Source organism: Oncorhynchus mykiss, chromosome 2 (assembly GCF_057628025.1).
Source record: "Oncorhynchus mykiss isolate SJ-2025 chromosome 2, ASM5762802v1, whole genome shotgun sequence".
NCBI lineage: Eukaryota > Metazoa > Chordata > Actinopteri > Salmoniformes > Salmonidae > Oncorhynchus > Oncorhynchus mykiss.
Window position 1 is genome coordinate 40405978 of NC_143023.1, and position 25382 is coordinate 40431359.

Here is a 25382-nt window from a genome sequence, read left to right on the forward strand (position 1 = left end):
CATGGCTTCACCCCTGCCCATTCATGTGAAATCCATAGATTAGTGCAGGGTGTCACGCCCTGATCTGTTTCACATGTCCTTGTGCTTGTCTCCACCCCCTTCCAGCTGTCACCCATTATCCCCTGGGTACTTTGTTTGTTTGTCTGTTGCCAGTTCGATTTTTTTCGTCAATCCTACCAGCGGTTTTCCCTCTATTCCTGTCTAGTGATTGTTCCTGGTTTTGACCTTTTCCACCTGCTCTGAGCCTGCCTGCCGTCCTGTACTTTTGCCCCACTACTCTGGATTATCGACCCCTGCCTGCCTTGACCTGTCATTTGCCTGTTGCTGTAATAAACATTGTTACTTGAACAGTCTGCATTTGGGTCTTACCTGAAACGTGATAGTACAAACTGGCCCAGCCCGTCCTGCCACCCTCATTGCCTGAAGTCAGTTCTGCCTGTCCCGGAACATCTTCCTGGGGGCTTTGAAATTGCCCCGCACTTCTCCGCCAGCCCCGCAGAGTGCCAGGACCTCTGGGAGGGGTTCAGTAAGGCCTGGGCAGCTTCGCTTCCGCAGCACCGACCGGTATCCAAGAAGGTCAAGCCTGAGGCGATGCCACGCCGCTATAGGGCCGCGACTACACCCCCGGAAGCCGAGACCTTTCCCCCCGCTTCAAGATGATTAGCCCCTCTGCTGTTCGTTCTCTGTTGCCCCGTACCCTCTGTATTTTTCCTACCTTTTTTGTGTCTAGAGTTAAAACCGTGTCTTACTGCCCCTTGTCTCCTGTTTCCAGGCCCACCCCTCTCCCCCGTCTCATCGACGGCTGACCGGCGTACATGGTGAAACATCTCCTGACGGTTTGACCTCGGGGCAGGGGATTCCAGTACCTGGTTGACGGAGGGTTATAGCCCAGAGGAGAGGTGCTCTGCTAGGGACATCCTGGACCCAGGCCTCATCTCTGAGTTCCGGCAGCCCGCTCAACCAGGTATCTGCCCAGGTAGGACGCCAGGTGGTGTCACTAGAGGGAGGGGGGGGGGGGGGTACTGTCACGCCCTGATCTGTTTCACCAGTCCTTGTGCTTGTCTCCACCCCCTCCAGGTGTCACTCATTTTCCATTATTCCCTGGGGTACTTATACCTGTGTTCTTTGTTTCTGTTGCCAGTTCTTTTTGTTTCATCAAGCCTACCAGCATTTTTCCCTCTATTCCTAGTGATTGTTCCTGTTCTGCCCACCCTGAGCCTGCCTGCCGTCCTGTACCTTTGCCCCACTACTTTGGATTATCAACCCCTGTCTGCATTTGGGTCTTACCTGAAACGTGATACAGGGTTCCCCAACTGCGGCCCGCAAACTGAATCTGACCGACGGGTGGTTTTATTTGCCCCCCCCCCCCCCCCAAGTTTTCTGAGCAAAAACACATTAACTAAAAACACCAGGAAATCAGCTCCAAGTGATTTTAATTTGAGAAGTCTGCGGGTCGTGAGGCCGCTTGGATGTACTGCCAAATTTTCAAAAACAACATTGGAGGCGGCTTATGGTAGAGAAATTAACAAAATTATCTGGAAATTATCTGTTGGACGTTCCAGCAGTCAGCATTGCACGCTCCCTCAACTCCAGCCACCTATGTCATAGACTGTTCTCTCTGCTACCGCACGGCAAGAGGTACCGAAGTGCCAAGTCTAGGTCCAAGAGGCTTCTAAACAGCTTCTACCCCCAAGCCATGAGACTCCTGAACAGCTAATCAAATGGCTACCCAGACTATTTGCATTGCCCCCCCCCCCCCCCCCCCCATACGCTGCTGCAACTCTCTGTTATTATCTATGCATAGTCACTTTAATAACTCTACATGTACATACAGTGCCTTGCGAAAGTATTCGGCCCCCTTGAACTTTGCGACCTTTTGCCACATTTCAGGCTTCAAACATAAAGATATAAAACTGTATTTTTTGTGAAGAATCAACAACAAGTGGGACACAATCATGAAGTGGAACGACATTTATTGGATATTTGTAACTTTTTTAACAAATCAAAAACTGAAAAATTGGGTGTGCAAAATTATTCAGCCCCTTTGCTTTCAGTGCAGCAAACTCTCTCCAGAAGTTCAGTGAGGATCTCTGAATGATCCAATGTTGACCTAAATGACTAACGATGATAAATACAATCCACCTGTGTGTAATCAAGTCTCCGTATAAATGCACCTGCACTGTGATAGTCTCAGAGGTCCGTTAAAAGCGCAGAGAGCATCATGAAGAACAAGGAACACACCAGGCAGGTCCAAGATACTGTTGTGAAGAAGGTTAAAGTCGGATTTGGATACAAAAATATTTCCCAAGCTTTAAACATCCCAAGGAGCACTGTGCAAGCGATAATATTGAAATGGAAGGAGTATCAGACCACTGCAAATCTACCAAGACCTGGCCGTCCCTCTAAACTTTCAGCTCATACAAGGAGAAGACTGATCAGAGATGCAGCCAAGAGGCCCATGATCACTCTGGATGAACTGCAGAGATCTACAGCTGAGGTGGGAGACTCTGTCCATAGGACAACAATCAGTCGTATATTGCACAAATCTGGCCTTTATGGAAGAGTGGCAAGAAGAAAGCCATTTCTTAAAGATATCCATCAAAAGTGTCGTTTAAAGTTTGCCACAAGCCACCTGGGAGACACACCAAACATGTGGAAGAAGGTGCTCGGGTCAGATGAAACCAAAATTTAACTTTTTGGCAACAATGCAAAACGTTTTGTTTGGCGTAAAAGCAACACAGCTGAACACACCATCCCCACTGTCAAACATGGTGGTGGCAGCATCATGGTTTGGGCCTGCTTTTCTTCAGCAGTGACAGGGAAGATGGTTAAAATTGATGGGAAGATGGATGGAGCCAAATACAGGACCATTCTGGAAGAAACCCTGATGGAGTCTGCAAAAGACCTGAGACTGGGACGGAGATTTGTCTTCCAACAAGACAATGATCCAAAACATAAAGCAAAATCTACAATGGAATGGTTAAAAAATAAACATATCCAGGTGTTAGAATGGCCAAGTCCAGACCTGAATCCAATCGAGAATCTGTGGAAAGAACCGAAAACTGCTGTTCACAAATGCTCTCCATCCAACCTCACTGAGCTCGAGCTGTTTTGCAAGGAGGAATGGGAAAAAATGTCAGTCTCTCGATGTGCAAAACTGATAGAGACATACCCCAAGCAACTTACAGCTGTAATCGCAGCAAAAGGTGGCGCTACAAAGTTTTAACTTAAGGGGGCTGAATAATTTTGCACGCCCAATTTTTCAGTTTTTGATTTGTTAAAAAAGTTTGAAATATCCAATAAATGTCGTTCCACTTCATGATTGTGTCCCACTTGTTGTTGATTCTTCACAAAAAAATACAGTTTTATATCTTTATGTTTGAAGCCTGAAATGTGGCAAAAGGCACTGTATTACCTTGACACTGGTGCCCCTGCACATTGACTCTGTACCGGTACACCCTGTATATAGCCCTGTTATTTACTGCTGCTCGATAATGTTATTATTATCTGGGTTGTTTTTTTTGGGGGGGGGGGGGTATTTCCTTAACTGCATTGTTGGTTAAGGGCTTGATTAGTAAGCGTTTCACTAAGGTCTACCTACACCTTTTGTGTTCAGCACATGTGACAACAAAAAAAATATTTACATTTATATATGTATTTGTTCAGTATACACACTCAGTCACCGCTTTAAAACGGCAAACACACTACACTCGCACACTACACACTACACTCGCACACTACACAGCTAGAATAGACACCACTGCTTTTAAATAGTTTGTTCATTCATAAAGCTGGGTGACTGACCACTTCCCAAAGGACTTTACACAAGACACCTAAATATAACTGAAGTCATCCACTGATAGATTCTTCATTGAGCTATAGAGATCCATTTTTTTTTGAGTGGCATGAGTACTGATTCCATCATTCCAAAACAAGCACATTTAGATCAAATCAAATTATTAACCACAGTCCATATATTTGTTTTATACCCCAGAAAAACATGGTACAATTAAAGTCTGCCCCCAGGCCAAAAATAACTATTTAATTGGGCGGCCGAACAAGGCTGAGGCTATACTTGGGGGTTATTTTAAGCCCCCGCAGGGCGTAAGAGGGCGCCATGGAAGTAGGCGGTGGGAGAGAGCGTGGATGCCAACCGTAGTCCGCCCGTCCACCCGGCACGTCCACCCAGACCGGGGCAATCCTCCTCACCGGCTGCCCAGTGACATCCCGCCCACATCACCTGCCGTCACAAAGTGAATTAAAGGACGCTGGGAAGACAGTCAGCCAGCTAGCCAGCCTGTCTGCCTCCCTCCCTCCCTCCCTCCGCCATGCTGGGGACAATGAGACAGCACAAGAGAATGAAATATGTAGAGCACAGGCAGACTAACTCCCGAGGAGGAATATGTCCTACACACAAACTCTGACGAATGTAAGACAGTAGCGTCATGTTGCCTCCCGATCTGCGAATGAACCAAAGAGAAATGTTTCACTAACTCCTACAGAGGGATACGTCTTATATAAACGCTTACAAACGTATGACAGTATAGTTATCCATTAATGCTGTCCGTCTTCCTGATATGACAGTGGATCAAAGACCGCAGGCTGAGTGACTCCTAGAGAGGGACACATTCTATATACTGTACATACTGTGATGAATGTAAGACTGTAGTGTCATGTTTTCCAACTTGCAGGATGACAGAATGAGAGGAACAGGGAGAATTCTCAAATAGTTGTTTCATCACCCAGGGGGATACGTCTCCTACCGTGTAAACTCCGACTAATGTAATGGAGTCGCATCAGTACAAAGTGCCAGAGCAATGACTTAGCATTCTATACAGGTCAACTTACCCCATAATATGCATCACTAACTTTCTTCTCTCATTGAATACGATAATTTCTGAACCATCGGCTGACAACTCCACCCCAGATTCCGAGCGCAGTCATTCAAGTGTCCCATAATCCAGCACTTCTATGGCAACCGCTCCTACTTCTAACAGTGAGGCGTGATGCACGCTAAAGATCAAAACTAAATGGGGAATTCTCTGGCGAGTGGTGAGTGTGACAATGGAATAAAATCTCCCAGTGAAACTCCAATACTGTCACGGTATGCTGCTATGGCTAAAGACGCCTAGCGGAAGAACAACTAGACTTAGCAATGTTTACAGAATAAATACTGTCTATTATCGGACATCAGTAGGGTACACTAAGACACACACATCCTACTATATACAGAGATATACAGAGAAGAACAAGAACAAGAGTTGAAGGCAAGAAGTCTGATGAGTCATGACCTTAGATTCACCTGTGCATGGTAGTGAGTAAACACCACCATGACATCACTGAAAAGAACACAGGTTCTCTCTAAAATAATTAACTCAAGCAATCAGGAAGGAGAGAGAGGTGAGAGGTGAGAGACAGAGAATGAGACATACTGGGAGAGATGGAGAGAGACGGAGAGAGAAAGAGAGGTGAGAGAGACGGGGATACTGGGAGGGATGGCGAGAGACAGAGGGGGGTTGAGACAGAGACAGAGGGATGGAGAGAGAGAGAGAGAGAGAGAGAGAGAGAGACAGGGATACTGGGAGGGATGGCGAGAGACAGAGGGGGGTTGAGACAGAGACAGAGGGATGGAGAGAGAGAGAGAGAGAGAGAGAGAGAGAGAGTGACAGACAGAGATACAGAGACGGATGGAGAGAGAAAGAGGGGGGGCTGAGACAGAGAGAGACTGGGAGAGATGGAGAGAGACAGATGAGCAGCTCATTGCCTCCCTGCCTCATGTGCCTTAATAAGGATAATGAGAGCAGAGCAGGACAGTCTGCCTGTTTTATGTTCCTTGCCTGTACGACAGAGACAACACAGAGGAACTCTCAAATATAAACACCTGCCTGGCTGCCAGTGTTCTTGGTCATAGGTCTCACACACACACACATACACACACACACACACACTGAACTAAGCTTGAAATAAAACAAAACACACGTGCATGCATGCGCCCATACACACACACGCACATATAGAGCACAAACAGAAACCCACAAATGTGCAGATCCACCCCTGAAACAGCTAAATTGATTCAGCACAGGGGCTCATTCTCCAGATTCTCTCCGAGACAAGAAACTGGGGCGATATTTATAGAGGAGCTCTCTTGTTTTCTGAAGGAAAGATCAGCTGGAAGGACTACGTACTAGGGGAAAGCAGAATGGGGATGCGTAAAGGGGAGCAAGATGTAGGGAGAAGGAGAGTGAAGGAACACCGGGGTGCGAGAAATGGAGGGAGTTAATGCTCTGATGTACAGAACAGTAAGGGGATAAGGACTGACATGGAGAGAGATGTGGAGATATGTGGGATATGGAGAGAATGAGCTATGGGTACAAAGACACACTAATGCAGATGTGAAATAGGAATGGAGGGGTTTTGGGGTGTGGATGGGGTTTTTCTGTGGATGAGGATAGTGGATGAGGCCTGATCGTCAATGGATGAAGTATGAAAAGTCTATGATAGTCTATGATTGAGATCCCCAACCCACTATCTTCTGACTGTGGGCTCGATTCAATAAAGTCCACATTGCAGTATGTATTTACACATTAGCTCTTTTTCCCCATGGTGATATAAAATCAGAGACTGGTCTTGGGTACAGCCCTATACAAACTACCAGGTAAACTCCCCTCACAGCTATGCCTTCAGATGTGTGGAAACAGGGTGATGGCTTTAAACAAAGACTGTACATTGAATTCCAGCCTATATACAATATGAACATCATGAACAAAAAGAAGATCTTGACACTTCAACCAGTGGATGCGACAGACTATGAACGACAGAACATTCTTTCCCAGGAACATTAGCCAAGTGGCTCAAAAGAAACAATTAAAGAGAACATTTATATTCATTGTGGTAGATGACACATAATGTGATGATAAGCTCCGGTAAATTGATGGACAGTATACTTCATTGTAGAGAAGCAACACCTGTCCACGTCCCATAAACTGTAGCTGGGCAAAATATAACACAATCAGATGAGCACTTACAGTACATGTAAGCCCCTCTCCTCTCCATTTCATTAAGGTCAAAGGTTAGAATGGTAGACCTAGTTGGCTATATTCACATATCAAGATAAAGCAGTGGAGTAAATCTACACATTGAACTTTGACAACCGCCACAGAGAGCCACAGAGAGCCACGGAGAGCCACAGAGAGCCACGGAGAGCCACAGAGAGCCACAGAGAGCCACAGAGAGCCACAGAGAGCCACGGAGAGCCAAAGAGAGAGACCGGCAGAGTGACAGCAAACATGTGATCCAATCAATACATCCCTCAGCACTCTGGAGGAGCAGCGTGTGGCTGGCTGGCTGCACTCCCTGTTGCGCACACACACAGACACACACACACACAAAAGGGTGTAGAAGACGTGCAGAAAGACAGATGAAGAGACACAGGCTCATACAAACACATATGCTGTTAGCACCCCTGTGCAGAGCTACTAATATCACACACAGTCTCCCTCTCCCCCACACGTCCTCAGTCACACACACGGACTATATCCTGTCCTAACTGGCAGTAGCAGCAGTCACTCCTCTATGTGAGTGTGTGGGCCCTGGCTGGCATGTACCTTTGTACTTCTCCCTGACGTTCTCGTACGCCTGGATGAAGTCCTGCTCCTCTGCATTGGGGGGCAGGCATGCGGGTTCATACATGGCCATGGCTGTCAATGGGGACCGTCACCCTCTTCTCCTCTTTTTATTGTCCTCCTCCTTTCCCTTCTTCTTCTTTTGAGGTCAGTGGCTCCCTCTCTCTCTTTCCCTGTTGAAAACCTCTGCTGTCGGTCTGTCTGTCTGTCCTCTCTGTAGTTCTCGCAGTTGTGTATGAGCTCTCCACAGCGCTCAACTTCATTCCAGTGGTCAGCAACCAGCCTCCACCCCCCCCACCCCCCCCCACCCCCTCACGTAGCAGATAAATACTCAATATAAATGCCAGGTCCCTCCTCTTAAAGACACATGGCAGTGGAAGCACGTAGAAAGAGAGAGAGAGAGAGAGAGAGAGAGAGAGAGAAGCTTTGGGCACACCAGCAAGACTTGTCAGGCAGGCACACCATTAAACTATTGCACAGCAGTAAAGCTATGAAAAGATATGAAAACAAAGAGAGTCGCACACTCCCTATGTATAACCTCCTAGCTATTTATTGGGTAAAAAAAAAAACACGCACACGGGTTTAGCATATACTTTCCAAACAAAACTCAGTCATACCCAGTAGCAACTCTGGGGCGGCAGGGTAGCCTAGTGGTTAGAGCGTTGGACTAGCAACCGGAAGGTTGTGAGTTCAAACCCCCGAGCTGACAAGGTACAAATCTGTCGTTCTGCCCCTGAACAGGCAGTTAACCCACTGTTCCCAGGCCGTCATTGAAAATAAGAATTTGTTCTTAACTGACTTGCCTGGTTAAATAAAGGTAAATAAATAATAAATAATAACTCCTACACAAGTAAGACACACACAAACACACAAACAAGCTGCTACCTCATTTCTACTGCTGGCCCAATTCCCATCTGACTTAAAGTTAAAAAAGAAAAAAAGAAAAACATTCTCATTATTAGATGCGAGACCCAAACACAGTTTTGAAGGGAAAAAAATACTCTAATGTACAGTATTTGCAATCCTAATCACAGAAACCAAATAAAAGCAACTAAATCTAATGGACAAGGATATTTTTCCCTCCTTTCCCCAGATTATGCCAATGCTCTATGTTGTTGCTGTCTAGCTCGCGTGTCCGGGTCATTCACCAAGCAGTGGAAGTAAATGTTTTGCCTCTCAATTGATGAATACGTTTAAAAACGAGTTACAGTGCAGAAGAGACCATGACATCCTCAGGGAACACACTCCTCCGAGAGCAAGCAACAGAAAATTATATATAGATATTATATGTCATGACATCTATCAATTTAATATCGCGCCTGATTTAGCGGCCTCATTACTGCACCCATACAAGCCAACGTTTCATGAAGTGTTGGTGAATCATCTATAGGGGTGGGAAAGCAATAAAAACAACTAATATTGCTGACATTGTACTGAAAGCATCCATCCAGCCATACAGGAACATCAACATAAAACTGTGTTTATTCCATACTGAAGTGTCACGTCAAAAGAATCAAATATCCATTCCATGCATTAACAGTAGAACCGCGAAAGCAGCCATTTTGACTGCTCATGATTTGTTTTATTATTATTACTGTGCCATTTTGAAAGTCATGCCCCCCTCTGTCCTTGACCTCTCCTAAATACTGTAAGTCTATATAACACATTGTCGGTGTTAGAATCTTAATATCACAAACAGAACTGTTTTATAACCAGTTTTAGGAGGGCATGTCATTTTCTGAATGTTTTTTGTCCCGTTCACCTTCCTTCTCTGGTCCTTCTACCAACAGTAGGGCCTGTTCTGGTCCTTCTACTAACAGTAGGGCCTGTTCTGGTCCTTCTCTCGACAGTAGGGCCTGTTCTGGTCCTTCTACCAACAGTAGGGGCTGTTCTGGTCCTTCTACCAACAGTAGGGCCTGTTCTGGTCCTTCTACCAACAGTAGGGCCTGTTCTGGTCCTTCTACCAACAGTAGGGCCTGTTCTGGTCCTTCTCCTGACAGTAGGGCCTGTTCTGGTCCTTCTCCTGACAGTAGGGCCTGTTCTGGTCCTTCTCCCGACAGTAGGGCCTGTTCTGGTCCTTCTCCCGACAGTAGGGCCTGTTCTGGTCCTTCTCCCAACAGTAGGGCCTGTTCTGGTCCTTCTCCCGACAGTAGGGCCTGTTCTGGTCCTTCTCCCGACAGTAGGGCCTGTTCTGGTCCTTCTCCCGACAGTAGGGCCTGTTCTGGTCCTTCTACCAACAGTAGGGCCTGTTCTGGTCCTTCTCCCGACAGTAGGGCCTGTTCTGGTCCTTCTACCGACAGTAGGGCCTGTCCTGGTCCTTCTACCAACAGTAGGGCCTGTTCTGGTCCTTCTCCCGACAGTAGGGCCTGTTCTGGTCCTTCTACCAACAGTAGGGCCTGTTCTGGTCCTTCTACCAACAGTAGGGCCTGTTCTGGTCCTTCTACCAACAGTAGGGCCTGTTCTGGTCCTTCTACCAACAGTAGGGCCTGTTCTGGTCCTTCTCCCGACAGTAGGGCCTGTTCTGGTCCTTCTACCAACAGTAGGGCCTGTTCTGGTCCTTCTACCAACAGTTGAAAGTGCAGTGCCCAGCTGATAATCACCCGATAATTTCCTTGAAACTGAACCTAAACTATAGCATAACTAATTTCACACATATCACAACAGATGAAATAAATGAAGTAAAGTACGATGGGGGAGAAAGGGGGAGAATGGGTGAGTTGATGTACCCTACATCAGTCCAGCGAATCAAAGCAGTCATATCAGTCTACTCTGGCCCACTTGAAGTAGGCTACAGAGTGAGCGCATGTGTAAATGTACATGCTGAACGGCTTTCACATCTGAGAAAATATCCACAACCGGCAGCAAGTGAGCGAGAGATGGAGAATGTGGTGATCAGGCTTGTGGAACCTTATGTTGGCAAGGGGATAAATGTCACTACGGGCCAATTTCGTCACTGTCATTGCCGAACAAGTCGCTTGCAAAGAAAACAAGACTGGCCAGCCCTACAAAGCTGTACGTTTCCTTTTGATTAACCTACCCCATGCTGCATCTTGGTCCGACCATCCTTCCAACAACGATCGTTACAGAAGATCCCACCACAACTGGACCAAGCAGCGTGCCCGGGAGGAGATGGCATCCTGGTCTTTGGAGGAGGTGGAGGAGAGAATATCCTGGACTTGGGAGGAAGTCTTGGCAAGATATGAAAGCCTGCCATGGAAGCAGGCGGAGGCAGCAAGGGAGCAACAACGACGACACCGATGTTCGCGGTGCCAGGAGGCAGCAAGGGAGCAACAACGACGACACCGGCGTTCGCGGTGCCAGTCCTGTGCCAGCTCCCCGTACTTGCCGTGCGAAGGTTGTCATCTGTCCAGGACACGTTATGCCAGCTCTACGCACCAGGCCTCCTATGCGTCTCCCCAGCCCAGTACATCCTGTGCCAGCTCCACGCACCAGGCCTCCGGTACGTCCTGTGCCAGCTCCACGCACCAGACCGCCAGTGCGCCTCCACAGCCCGGAACGTCCTGTGCCGGCTCCATGCACCAGGCCTCCTGTGCGTCTCCCCAGCCCGGTACGTCCTGTGCCAGCTCCACGCACCAAGCCTCCAAAGACGGTCGGCATTCCAGAGCTTCCAGCTACGGGCGGCAGTCCAGAGCCTCCAGCGACGATCCATGGCCCAGAGCCTCCAGTGAGGATCCATGGCCCGGAGCCTCCAGTGAGGGTTCCTAGTCCAGAGCCTCCTGCGAGGGTTCTCAGTCCAGAGCCTCCTGGGAGGGTTCCCAGTCCAGAGCCTCCTGCGAGGGTTCCCAGTCCAGAGCCTCCTGCGAGGGTTCCCAGTCCAGAGCCTCCTGCGAGGGTTCCCAGTCCAGAGCCTCCTGCGAGGGTTCCCAGTCCAGAGCCTCCTGCGAGGGTTCCCAGTCCAGAGCCTCCAGTGAGGGTTCGCAGTCCGGAGCCTTCAGCGAGGGTTCCTAGTCCAGAGCCTCCAGTGAGGATTCATGGCCTGGAGCCTCCAGTGAGGGTTCCTAGTCCAGAGCCTCCTGGGAGGCTTCCCAGTCCAGAGCCTCCTGCGAGGGTTCCCAGTCCAGAGCCTCCTGCGAGGGTTCCCAGTCCAGAGCCTCCTGCGAGGGTTCCCAGTCCAGAGCCTCCTGCGAGGGTTCCCAGTCCAGAGCCTCCAGTGAGGGTTCGCAGTCCGGAGCCTTCAGCGAGGGTTCCTAGTCCAGAGCCTCCAGTGAGGATTCATGGCCTGGAGCCTCCAGTGAGGGTTCCTAGTCCAGAGCCTCCTGCGAGGGTTCCCAGTCCAGAGCCTCCTGCGAGGGTTCCCAGTCCAGAGTCTCCAGTGAGGGTTCGCAGTCCGGAGCCTTCAGCGAGGGTTCCCAGTCCGGAGTCCCCGGCGACAATCTACGGTCCGGAGTCCCCGGCGACGATCCACGGTCCGGTTCCACGGAAGCGGAGGGAACCGCGAGCGGAGCGGGGTCTACGTCCCGAACCGGAGCCGCCATCGAGGCTAGATGCCCACCCGGACCCTCCCCCATAGAGTCAGGTTTGGAGTCCAGAGTCCGCACCTCACGTGCTGACCTTAGAGCCTTTTAATTCTCTATTTTGGTTAGGTCAGGGTGTGACTATAGGATGGGTACTAGTTTGTGTATTTCAATGTTGGCCTGGTATGGTTCCCAATCAGAGGCAGTTGTCTATAGTTGTCTCTGATTGGGGATCATATTTAGGCAGCCTTTTCCCACCTATTGTTTGTGGGATCTTGATTTTGTATTGCAGCTTTTTAGCCCTACAAAGCTGTACGTTTCGTTTTGTTTCTCTTTATTGTTTTGTGCTGGTTATCATAAATAAAAATGATTAACCTATCCCACGCTGCATCTTGGTCGGACCATCTTTCCAACAACGATCGTTACACACAAGCTGACAATAATTGACTATTTTGGACTGCTGTCAAAATCAACTGCTGTTATATTCATTATAATGTCATTATTTCATTTCACTATTTATCAAGGCCACTTGGCGCTTATAATGATGTTTAGGCTACTGATGTTTTCATCATTTGACCGTGTGTCTTGACTGTGTGTTTTGGTGGTTGGGGTATTTTTATTTTATTGTTATAAAAATGTGTTCCAACACATATGCTTTCTGTTTCATAGTTTTAACAAATACGGATAAAATTGATTGAACACTTTAATTTAAAAAAAAAATGCTTTTAACAGCCTACTGTAACAAACTCATATAAATGCTATTGTGTTATAAAATATTGAATAAAAATGTTTTTCTAATGTTACCCACGGCCTTCATAAACACTACCAAATTATTATTTTGCAAAAAAAACATTAATTACACTGTTAGAATGTTGCAGTCAGAATGATTGGGTCCGTCGAGGCCCAAGGGTTCTAGTGTTAACTCTTCCAAGTATAGTCTGTTATATTTCTGTGTCTTTAAACGTCAGATCCCCTCAGCAGCACACTGGCAGGGAGTAGAGACAGTACCGTAGGAAAATCTCCCCTCGTTGTTTCATTTCCGTCCTGGCCCTTCTATCAGCGAGTTTCTCATGACCAAGGCCAGTCCCTGACATCAGCCAGGAGGCTTTCCTGTGAGGGAACAGGATAAGTCCAAACGCCTCACTCGCCACTGGAAAAGGAGCCGTTTTTGCCGTTCCAGACAAACATTCACACTTCGACAGGAAATGGAAACTGTTTCACTACTGGCACATGACAGGACTAGGACTACACACCTGGTGGTTCACCACATTTTCATCTAGCCTGGTCAAAGATCCAACTCCTATGGTCATTGTTGGTTATTCCTCTAATCAAGCCATGAACTGTCCCTTTCCATCTATGCAGGATGCACACACTCAAAGACTTGGCCTCTATTGGTTTACCTAACTATAGCTAAGCTTACTCATAATGATGTATTGCTTGTTTTTTTGCTTTTGAAGCACTTTCAGATTGTTATGAAAAGCACAAAATATACATTTGATAAATTATTATTCTTATTGTCAGGCCAAACATTGGCGTGATAATGGCCATAGGAGTTGGCAAACAGATATGGGACCAAGCTTGCATCCATACTTTACTGTACTGTACATACTGTGCTGAAGCTAACTCTCGTTTTCTATCGTTGCCATGTGCCACAACAATAGACAACTAGAGTAGGCTTCAGCATACTGTAGATGCGGTAAAGAGGGTCATTTGAACTCGATCAAAATAATGAAATTGCCATGGAAACGCGTGGGGGAAAGGGCCATGGGGAAAATAACCAAGTCTCCTCATTACCCCCCAGCAAAATTAGCCTACATTTAGGCTATTGTTTATATGTTTATTTCACACTATGTTGAGCTAGAATTCTGAAAATAATGCTTGTATGGACCAAGCCCAACACATGTTCATGTCATTGTCACCAATCAACTTCATTACAGTTAAAAACGACTTACAACCGCCAATTTCTGTATGCTAACCATCTTATACGAACAGGAGCTAGCATTTAGTAGTCACTTCTTCTAAACCTGAAAAGGGACAAAAAAGAGAACTTCTAAATGTTATGCAGCGAAAACAGCGAAATATATCCAAATCGGACCTAAGTAACCACACTGTGGGCCTGTCACAACACAAAAATCATGAAGGATTTGACGAATATCCACGTTGATAGAAAATTGTGTTCCATTGACTCCTTTACAGCATCTATATACTGTATAGTATGGGCTGGATTTAGACAGGTATCACAGTCCAGTTCAGTGTGGCAAGTCTCTCAATGGAGGGAGAGGGCTGTTTGCTGTGTTGACAATGGTTAAAGGGCTGAGGGTATTAGAAGACTGTACTGTGGCTTAACAGATGAGTGGAGTGGTGTGTTCCTGTACAACCCCATTCACCCCATTCCTCTACACCCCACCTGGAGATGTACACACACATAGATGTACACACACACACACACACATCACGTCACACATGCATACTTGTTACTGGTGTTTCAGCAACAGGCCCTTTCGAAATATTTACATTTCTTGCTTCTTTCCGTGCTTTGACTCTTTAGCTAGCCCCCCTAAAGTTGTGAGTTGTTAACCAGATACAAGTTAACGACATCTTTGATGACTCTCCAGTTGTCTATATGACGTGAAAGATGACCAGTGTGTGTGCGTGCGTGTGCGTGTGTGTGCGTGACTAAGTGTATATTTGAATGTGTATCTATGTATATCTAACTTTGTGTCACCACAATCTGAGATGATTGAGATTAAGCAAATTGTTTTACCTGAACATAACCCCAAACAAAGGACTTATTAGCCAGCCCTACTCTGTTGTTTATTTTGTTACCATGGAGGACTGATTGGGCTCATTGATTTGAGTTGAAAAATAAATGCTGCACTCATGGAATGGCATGCTTTGAGCACTACTGAAAAGTGCAGTTTAAATGTGAAAAATGAATGTCATATGCTGCATTTGCTATAGGCCTATTGTTTAAACTTTGATATCTTGTTAATATGCAGCTGTTTAAAGGGCAAATCCACAGACGAAACAATAACAAAATGGTCGCCTCGCCTCTGTTTTGGTAAAAAGCTGAGGGATGGGCCTGAAGGAATGTAATCACTCTCAGATTAATAGACAGAGCTATGGATGCAAAGACTGACCATCCGTGATATCAAAGTGACAGTTGAACTAAGCACATGAGGCATTTATAAGTTATATTCTTCAAGAATCAATGGATATATTTATCATATATATCACAAAGTCCAAAAAAGGATGTAGCAACTACAGATTGCCCCTTTAAGTCTATTCAAAAGTGTGCAAGTTTGAGCATGTGTCCATTAGGCCTATGGATTACATTTTTTCAACAGCATGAATTAGATTGAGCAATAAAAGCCCCACTTTTATTCCACAGGCTTGGATCTGCACTGTGCAGGTGTTGCAAGAGCACATTTTTCACTGGCTGTCCACTGGTTTCAAAAACAATAGTTGATAGGCAGCTTAAACTTCTTGAATTCAACCATTATTTTGTTCAAATACACATTTAGATTTTTTTAACAGCCATCCACAACAACCACAATCCGTAACGCGCAAATAGCTAAATGAGAGAGCAGCAGTGTGATTCACAACGTTATGTAGACATCAATAATAAGTGATATCCGTATCCCCGTAGACTACACCACTACTGTCATCCTTACCTCCAAGCGTTGATTAAAGTTGGATAATCTTTGGATGCCGACAGCAGTCGTACCATTGGAAGACATAGCTTGGACTGTAGCCTACAAAAGCCTATTCCTGCTCTTTTCCCGCGATCCATCAAACACATTTTCTATGTCATCATAGTGTTCTCTGATTTGTGGTCAGACTCGCTCAGGTGGAACAAACTTAAACTTGCATGTTTTTTCAATGCTAGTAGGAGGAGATATGCATCTTTAAAATTATTTGCCACGGGTATAAAGCGCTACGCATGTCATCATTGTTAACTCTTGGGAAAATGGCAGAGGGCGAGACAGGGAAGTGACAGCAGCGAAGTCCTGTATGGCAAAACCTTGAGAAGTTAAAGGAAAAAGCTGTGAAATGCAAACTCTGCGAGGTGGAATTGAGCTACAGTGGCAGTACAGGTGCAATGCTTGAAAAGGAGGCACCGTGAGACCCAAGCCATTGCAGGCCCCCCGACAACAGACAGACAGGCTCTTCACACAAAATAAGTGCAATAAAAGACGGAGTGAGAAAATCACAGCGTTGATTACAGAAATGATTGCAGTTGATATGCATCCATTGTCAACGGTAGGGGATGTCGGCTTCAATATCCTAATGGCATATCTAGAACCATCTAGAACTGCCCGGGTGGAGAAATTGTATAATGATTACTCTGCAAGTACAAAGCGCAAGCTCTCAAACTCAAACTCCCCATACATGGCGTTAACAACAGATTGTTGGACATCTATGAACACACTGTCATAGATCACTGCAACTAGCCATTGAAGAGAACTGAGACTGAGGGAATGGGACTGAGAAAATTGAGGAAAGGCACACAGCAGAGAACCTAAAAAACGTAATTTACTACCCTCGTTACTGAGTGGGTTGGGGACAGTAATAAGGTGAGCTCCATATGGTAGCCAAGACTGAATGGCTCCCTAGCGGTCATATGCAGGACCATATCTACATTGTGAATTCACATGTAATTTTAGATTTTTTTTCTTATCGTTTAAAAATATAATTTTTACATTTGTCACATCCCTAGAGTGCATGTGTGTGACATTGAGTGTGTGATGTATGATACTGTGCGTGGTGACAGCACCTTGGGATGTATGACCTTGAAACAAACACATGAACACAACTGACATGGGCGTGAAATTCCTTATGTCCACGTTGGCCTATGAGGTGAGTGACACTGCATGAACACGTTAACATGTAAACACAGCTGGCACAAACACGGGAATTAAACATGCCCAACTTTGACCTGTGACCTGTGCCATTTGCTTTGACCCAGGTGGCTTGGGAGTCCTTCATAGCTTCCCCATGTGTAATGCCATTGATGAAGGCACTCAGGCTTGAAACATGCCACCTCAGTAACCTCACACCTCTAGGTCTCTGCACTCTCCTTTCTTCTGCAGGAAGCACAGAGATCGTTTGATATTCAAGTAGACCTATACTTAGAAAAAAAGGTGCTTCCTAGAACCATAAAGGGTTCTTGGACTTTCCTTGTAGAGAGAGCCCTTTTTAAGTTCAAGGTAAATACTCTTTTGGTTCCAACTATAACCTTTTATTTGACTATCTTGATTGGGTGAAAGGGTTCTACATGGAACCAAAAAAAGTGTTCTCCAACGAGGACAGTTAAAACAGCCGTAGAACCCTTTATGAAGCGTTCTGTTTTTTTAAAGAACGTCTGGCTCAAACAGCCAGTGTGCTGTAAGCATCCATCCGTGTTCATGAAATGTTTCTCTCAGCGTTGTACATCCCGAGAGTGAAGAGTCATTAATCAGGAGGACCCACACAAATCTCAGCAGCTTTTATAAACGTCTGTCTAAGTTATTAATGAATACTCTGCTGGAGGATGGTGACGATGAGCGCATTTACGGTAAGCAGAACGGATACAGGGAAGCTGCAGATTGCAAGCTAAGGCTCGCACACACATACACACGTGTACACACAGATGCGCGTGCACACACACACATACACACGTAAACACAGTTAAGCACAAACACACACACAAAACTCATTTTGGCAGAAAGCTTATCCCAGGGGAGATAACAGACTCCTGAGCTGTAATTCTAAAGTCATAACTACCACTGTGTAACAGTATAACTTCCATCCCTATCCTCGCCCCTACCTGGGCTTGAACCAGGGACCCTCTGCAGACATCAACAACAGCCACCCTCGAAGCATCGTTACCCATTGCTCCACAAAAGTCACGGCCCTTGCAGAGCAAGGGGAACAACTACTTCCAGGTCTCAGAGCGTGTGACGTCACCAATTGAAACGCTATTAGCGAGCACCCCGCTAACTAGCTAGCCATTTCACACCAGTTACACTCACCCCCCTTTTGACCTCCTACTTTTCCGCAGCAACCAGTGATCCGGGTCAACAGCATCAATGCAACAATATTGCTTCCATCCCTCTCCTCGCCCCCAACCTGGGCTCAAACCAGGAACCCTCTGTACACATGAACAACTGCCTCCTACGAAGCATCGTTACCCATCGCTCCACAAAAGCCGCGTAGAGCAAGGGGAACAACTACTTCAAGGTGTCAGAGCGAGTAACATCACCGATTGAAACGCTATTAGCGCGCACCCAGCTAACTATCTAGCCATTTCACACCGGTTACAACTGCGTGTGCGTGTGGGTCTTTATTTATGCACGCTATGATTTATAGTCCTTTGCAATGGGGAGGAAATTAATATGGCAAGTGAGAAATTAATCTGGAATTGAAGGTTGTGGAGAGATACTGTCTATTAGGACTATTATTCCAATGTTCTACTGAAACAATATCCGCTTTTTTGGGCCTTGCGTTTGCCTTGGGCTGGGCACTCTGCTTGTTTCTAATTAGATTTATTTGTAACAAATCAAATCTGTGTCACAGACCAACATCTATGTGATGACCAAGATGGATGACACTAAGAATATTACTCATGTCAGGCTACTACGTCACCCACATAAATGTGTCACTGGTCTGTGTGTGTTTCAAAGTGACCTTCCTGCCAGCTGTCCCTTAGTGTCCTGAGAGAGAGAGAGAGAGAGAGAGCGAGAGCGAGAGCGAGAGCGAGAGCGAGAGAGAGAGAGGGGGAGAGAGAGAGAGAGGGAGAGAGAGAGAGAGAGGGCTCTCTGACAGAGGCCTCCTAAAGCCCATCTCTCAGTTTATCGATCGCTCCCTCTCTCACTCCTACCTCTGACAACATATCTCTATGCTAATCAGTTACAGCCAGGACAGGAGTCTCAAAACATGGCTTAGGTTCATACTGTATATAATTGCATATAGAATCCCTATGCATTAGGTAGCCTCCAGCTTATATGGAGTTTTATGAGCAGTGTCATAGTGTCATACTACGTGTCTAATGACTGTGTAAGGACTGTGTAATGATGTTGACAGTGACAGTACAGGAGAATGCCAGGGCAACCGGCTGGTGCCACCCTCTGGTTCTATCTTGGTGACATACTAGTAACGTGTTTTAGTCATTCATTTGCGTGAGCATGCATTGGAGCTTTGTCAGTGAGACATTTTTTCTGTCTCCAAAGTCATTTCCACACATAAAAAGGAAATTGAGCCCCTCTGACTGACTTTTCAATAAGTATGAAACTTATCCTCTATGAAATGTAAGGAGAGCCAATGTGCCAAAAAGATCAGCCACAATGGAATATTCTATGTAATGCATTCTATTTAAAACGATAGACAATGAGGCACATTTTCCAGAGGCTCAAATGGACCAGGTCGAAAGCTTTCCCATGCGAACTGCCACCTGGTGGTGAATACGGCTACTGCAGTCTGGAGGCTTTTGGAGGGATGGAGAAAAGGGTCCATTGACACACGACAGGCCCCTGTCAAGCAAATGCCTGAGGCGTTTGGAGATCTGCGAGAGACAAATAAGTCACATGCTGTACCACAGTGTGTAATGACAGACAGCCTGTTCTTTTTAGTGATTCTACTGATGGCAGGCCTCAGGCATGGCTTCCACCCAAAGTCCCTCAGTGACTGAGACAGTACCAATGCGTGTGAATGGTGGATTATTTATTACACTGACTGAAGACTGTGTTTACAGCACAGGCAGCACACTCTGAGAGGAACAGAGAGGATTTATGACTCATCCAGTCATCGATATTACAGTCAGTGCAGAATCACATGGACCTATTCATCAAATGGTTCTTTTCCACATTAAAATCTGCTCTGTGTGTGAATGTGTGTGTGTGTGTGTGTGTGTGTGTGTGTGTGTGTGTGTGTGTGTGTGTGTGTGTGTGTATGCGTGTGTGTGTGTGTGTATGCGTGTGTGTGTGTGTGTATGCGTGTGTGCGTGTGTGTGTGTGCGTGTGTGTGCATGCGTGTGCGTGTGCGTGTGTTTGTGTGTGTGTGCGAGTGTGTGTGTGTGTGCGCGCATGTGTGCATGCGTGCGTTCATGCACGGCGCCGTGACTTTGACAGCTTTTAGATCATAGCAGCTCTGTTATGAATAATAGACAGCCACTCAGTAGGGATGTTAGCCGGTTAAGTAAAGCTTTACCCCGGGAGGGCCCTGTCAGAAACAGACACCGTTCACACGCATTACGGCTCTGAACACAAGGTCAAGGTGTCCAACTAGCATGGCACCAGATGTTGTAATATATTTTTGCATTTTTTTTATATATATATGTCATGAATACGTGTCAACAGTGTCAACATATTTATTAATAACTCCTGTCTAAGGTGAAATCATGATGATTTTCTTCAGCCCTCCAAAATCAAGGCTAGTATATCTAGGGGTGTTGGTGTTCAAAACGTGTATTGTATTGTAACCCACGGGGAATTCTCTGGTAGGGGTATACACTAGTTCCACTAGGGCTGTACACTGTGAATGGTGAATCTTCACTCAACCAATCTTCACTCAACCACTGGGTGGCTGTCCTGAGTCTCTTCCTCTCCCTTGACCTTTGGTGTGAGTGACTGAAAAGTGGGGACACTGCTCTGGAGTTCAGGTCCCAGGGGACAACATTAAGGGTGCCACACAATCTTCTGCCCTGGCGCTTACATGTTCCAAGTGTGCCAAAGGAGAGTGTTATATGATAAATAGCCATACTCCACATGTCACTGCTAGGTGATGCAGCTTCATGGCATTTCATTTATAACCTAACACATGACAGAGGAGCCCAACAACTCTCCAGCCCCTTCCTCTGAGCCAGAGAGCTCCCATAAGGGATTCAAATCAGCCTCGATGAAGTAATTAGATACATAGTAGTACATATGAAAACCTGTCTGTCTAAGACTCGCCACACGAGGGAGAGGTTAGTGGATACATGTGTTTAAGAGAGAACTATCTGCAGTAGGCACAGTTCTCCGGTTCCTGCCAGCCTGCACATACACACCTGCCTCAAGCGAACACTGCTGCACTCAGAGCAAAGCCTACTACCACACAGCACAGGAGGTTGGTGGCACCTTCATTGGGGGAAACTTGCTTGTGGTAGTGACTAGAGCATGTGTTTCATGCCATTCCAATTGCTCCGTTCCGGGCATTATTATGAGCCGTCCTCCCCTCAACAGCCTCCTGTGCCACACATGCATGGCTTTAATTGGTGCCATTCACCTGTGACTGGCAATCATGACCGGTGTGGGTCCCAATTCGCCATACTTTTCCCAAAGTGAGCATTAGCACTTTCTACCATCGTTAAATACATGATGTGGAATGTGCAAGTGCACACTTTGGGAGAAGTATAGAGAATTTGGATGCATCTCAGCAAAGGCTTCCCACATAATGTACACACATCCAAGTACCTGTGCAGTGCACACACAGATGCAGCAGCAGAGGCAGTACACTTGCCATTTGAAATGTGCACCCCACAGACTTAGCTTAATGCCCCTGGCTGGCTGTTGGAGAGCTAGGGGCTGAGATATATGCATGATTCCCCTTACTGTCAAGGTTTACAGCCTACATTGGGCAGCATGTCAGCAGAGGAGAGAACAAAGGCTGCCCCATGTGTGCTGACACAGCCCCACCAGGTCCTATGACAGAGGAAGAGCATAGGAGACAGGGGACAGGAGACAACCCCCCCCCCCCCCCAAAAAAAAAAAAAAATCATGCAGTATATAATGAAATGGAGTAGGCTATTACTTAGACTTATTTTCAATCTCAGCAGTTGCGATGGATGCGTTTAGGCCTCAAAGCCTTCATCAGCAAACACTTGGTAGATCTAACCTTACTTTAACCAGGGAGGAGACCAGCAAAACACTGAATAGTTTCATTGAAATTAGCAAGGTGCCGATAATGATATTGATGTATTAATGTTGTTTGTGTTTGATGTCAAAAATGGTATCGTGAAGCAAAGGCACATTTTCACATGGTGTGTGGACAATGACGTTGTTCTTATTCTAATTATGCTACAGCATGAGGGGAAGGAACATCAATTTCCTCCAAGCTTCTAATGAAGACTATTTGTAATGAGGAGGGGTGATTTTAGCACTGTTAATTGCGACCACATATGGGGCTCAGGGGAATGTGTTCAGTCCAACGTGCACCTGAGGTCATAAACTCACACTCCATGTTGCCATGGCAATACAATGGTGAAATGTAATCTTATTGGGCTCTTGGTGCCAGGCCAACTTACTTACTTACACGTGTGCCCAATACACCGCAATCAGGGACTTCAATAGTACAGACAGACTGAGTGAATATGGTGTCAGTATACTGTAGGGCAGGTATTCCTAAACTGGGGTACGTACACGCAATGCCGTCGGGGGTACGCCAAAAAAAAATGTGATTCCCATTTTAAAAATAAATAAAAATAACAAAATTTGATAAATATATTTTGGGGATTTTCAAACAGTCCATTTATATTTTCCAATGGAGCTATACATTTTGGTGAGTTTTTCTTCTCGCCTGAGTAGCCTCGTATCACTGCCAACAATAAAATTAAACCATCTAATGTTCAGCGAAATAACAACACAATGTCAAATACAGGTAGCCTAGTCACATAATGAACATCCAATCACATTAACTGTTACTCTCTCGCAGGAAATCCACTATGTAGCCAAAAGTAGCTGCTACTCATTCCGTTTGCTCGGAAATTGATAAATGGTTTTAAAAAAGTAAGGCCCGCGTACATAGACACACATACAACCTCAGTACTACAACTGCACTTGTCGACGACACAAGTTGTTCTGCTTCCACGAGCACATCCAAAGCTAGCATCAGTAATTCTACATTTGTTAGCCCAGCTAGCATGGACACTGACAGCTGTGAATCTGATGCAGCCGAAGAGCTACTACCCCCTTACCCGGGAACGTACCGAACAACAGACAGGGACGTTGGACCATCGAAGAGGCGCAAATATGATGAGAACTACAGTATATTGATTTGGGGTTCACTTATATTAGGAGTAGTGCCTTTCCTCAGCCACAGTGTGTTATATGTGCAAAAGTACTATCTCACAACTCAATGAAACCTTCACTCTTGTGCAGACATTTAGAATCAAAACATGCCAATATGAAAAATAAGCCACAAGAGTGTTTGGAGCGAGAATTAAGACAACTTTAGAGTAGTAAGACATGTATAAAAGCAACAGATACCATTAATAAGAAGGTTCTAGAAGTGTCTTATATGTTGAGCTACCAAGTGATGAGGACAGGCAAGCCCCATACTATTGTGGAGGACTTAATTCTTCCTGCTGCCATGGACATGGCTAAGACAACGCAGCGGGAAAAGGCCCAAAAACTAAAAACTAACCCTTCATCAAACAACACTGTTCCACAACGTATCAGTGACATGGCAGGAGATGTTTTGAAACAATTACTGCTTTGCATACAAGCCAGTGAATTATATGCATTACAGCTGGATGAGTCAGATGTGGTGGGCCTGGCACAGCTCCTGGTATATGTCCATTATGTTTATGGGAGGTCAGTTAAGGAAGACATCCTCTTCTGCAAACCACTGGAAACCAGGACAACAGGGGAGGATATTTTTAAAGTACTGGACAGCTTTGTGACATCAAATGGACTTTGGTGGTGAAGATGTGTTGGAATCTGTACCGTTGGAGCAAAAGCCATGACAGGGAGACATAGTGGAGCGGTCAAGCGTGTGCAAGCAGTTGCTCCTGACGCCACTTGGGTACACTGCAGCATCCACCGAGGGGCTCTTGCTGCCAAGGGAATGCCTGACAGCTTGAAAGACGTTTTGGACACTACAGTGAAAATAATTAACTTTGTTAAAGCAAGGCCCCTGAACTCTCGTGTATTTTCTGCATTATGCAATGATCTGGGCAGCGACCATGTAACGCTTTTACAACATACAGAAGTGCGCTGGTTATCAAGGGGCAAAGTATTGACACGTTTTTTTAAAAGTGAGAGATGAGCTTAAAGTTTTCTTTACTGACCACAATTTTCACTTGTCTGACAGCTTGCATGACGACGAGTTTCTCACACGACTGGCCTGTCTGGGTGATGTTTTTTCTCGCCTGAATGATCTGAATCTAGGATTACAGGGACTCTCCGCAACTTCATTGAATGTGCGGAAAAAAATTTGAAGCTATGATTATGAAATTGAAGGTCTTTACTGTCTGCATTAACAAGGACAACACACAGGTCTTTCCATAATTGTAAAAAGAATTGTGTGCAAATGAACTCAAGCTTACGAACAATTTCAAATGTGATATAGCGAAGCACCTGAGTGAGCTGGGTGCGCAAATACGCAGGTACTTTCCCGAAACAGATGACACAAACAACTGGATTTGTTATCCCTCTCATGCCCTGCCTCCAGTCCACTTACCAATATCTGAACAAGAACCAACAAGCGGTTCTGTGAAAATGTTATTTAATCAGAAGCCACTGCCAGATTTCTGGATTGGGCTGCGCTCAGAGTATCCTGCCTTGGCAAATCGCGCTGTTAAGACACTGATGCCCTTTGCAACCACGTACCTATGCGAGAGTGGATTCTCGGCCTTGACTAGCATGAAAACTAAATACAGGCACTATGCGTTTAGGAAAATTATTTAAGACTGAGACTCTCTCCAATACAACCCAACATTGCAGAGTTATGTGCATCCTTTCAAGCACACCCTTCTCATTAACCTGTGGTGAGTTATTCACAATTTTTGATGAAGAAATAAACTTTTATATGTAAGGTGGCGAAATAAAGAGCAAAATGATTGATTATTATTATTTATGCCCTGGTCCTATAAGAGCTCTTTGTCACTTCCCAGGAGCCGGGTTCTAAATGTATCGTATAGTGTGTGTGTGGCAGGCTTACAATGATGGCCAAAAAACAAAATTTGAGAGTGCGCTGACCCTGGTGCTAGAGGGGGTTACACAGCTGGAGGTTGAATGTTTGAAGGGGTAAGGGACTATAAAAAGTTTGGGAACCACTGCTGTTGAGAATCTACAACCATCCCCACGATAAGATATTCTCGACTACCAGTTGAGAGATGCAGTTGTGACAAATACGTAAATAGTTGACTTAATGTCTCTGAAACTGTCCTGTTTTCTCACTGCGCAACCACCCAATGAATTACAGTATTATGGAAGGACCAGCTAATAAGAAGGCAACATCAACGTTACGTGCTCCCACTATCTAAATAAACAATGTGAATTAGACACCTCTCTATTGATTGAGCCCTGTATGGACAACCACACCTAAT

The 25382-nt window shown here is 45.7% G+C and overlaps 1 protein-coding gene across 9 annotated transcripts in view; it reads right to left on the reverse strand.

Annotated features, from left to right (window-relative positions):
* Positions 1 to 25382, reverse strand: part of LOC110489723 (plectin) — a 190364-nt gene that overhangs the window by 158141 nt on the left and 6841 nt on the right. For 2 of the 9 annotated variants that reach the window (XM_090199670.1, XM_090199632.1), the window contains exon 1: positions 7605 to 8098. The exons of 6 other annotated variants lie outside the window; for them this stretch is intronic. In XM_090199670.1, coding sequence (XP_090055796.1) covers positions 7605 to 7695 — 91 coding nt within the window. In that variant the 5' untranslated portion in view covers positions 7696 to 8098. Of the gene's footprint in view, positions 1 to 7604; positions 8099 to 25382 lie in introns of those variants that run through there. One more of the 9 variants, XM_090199629.1, reaches the window with a different exon arrangement.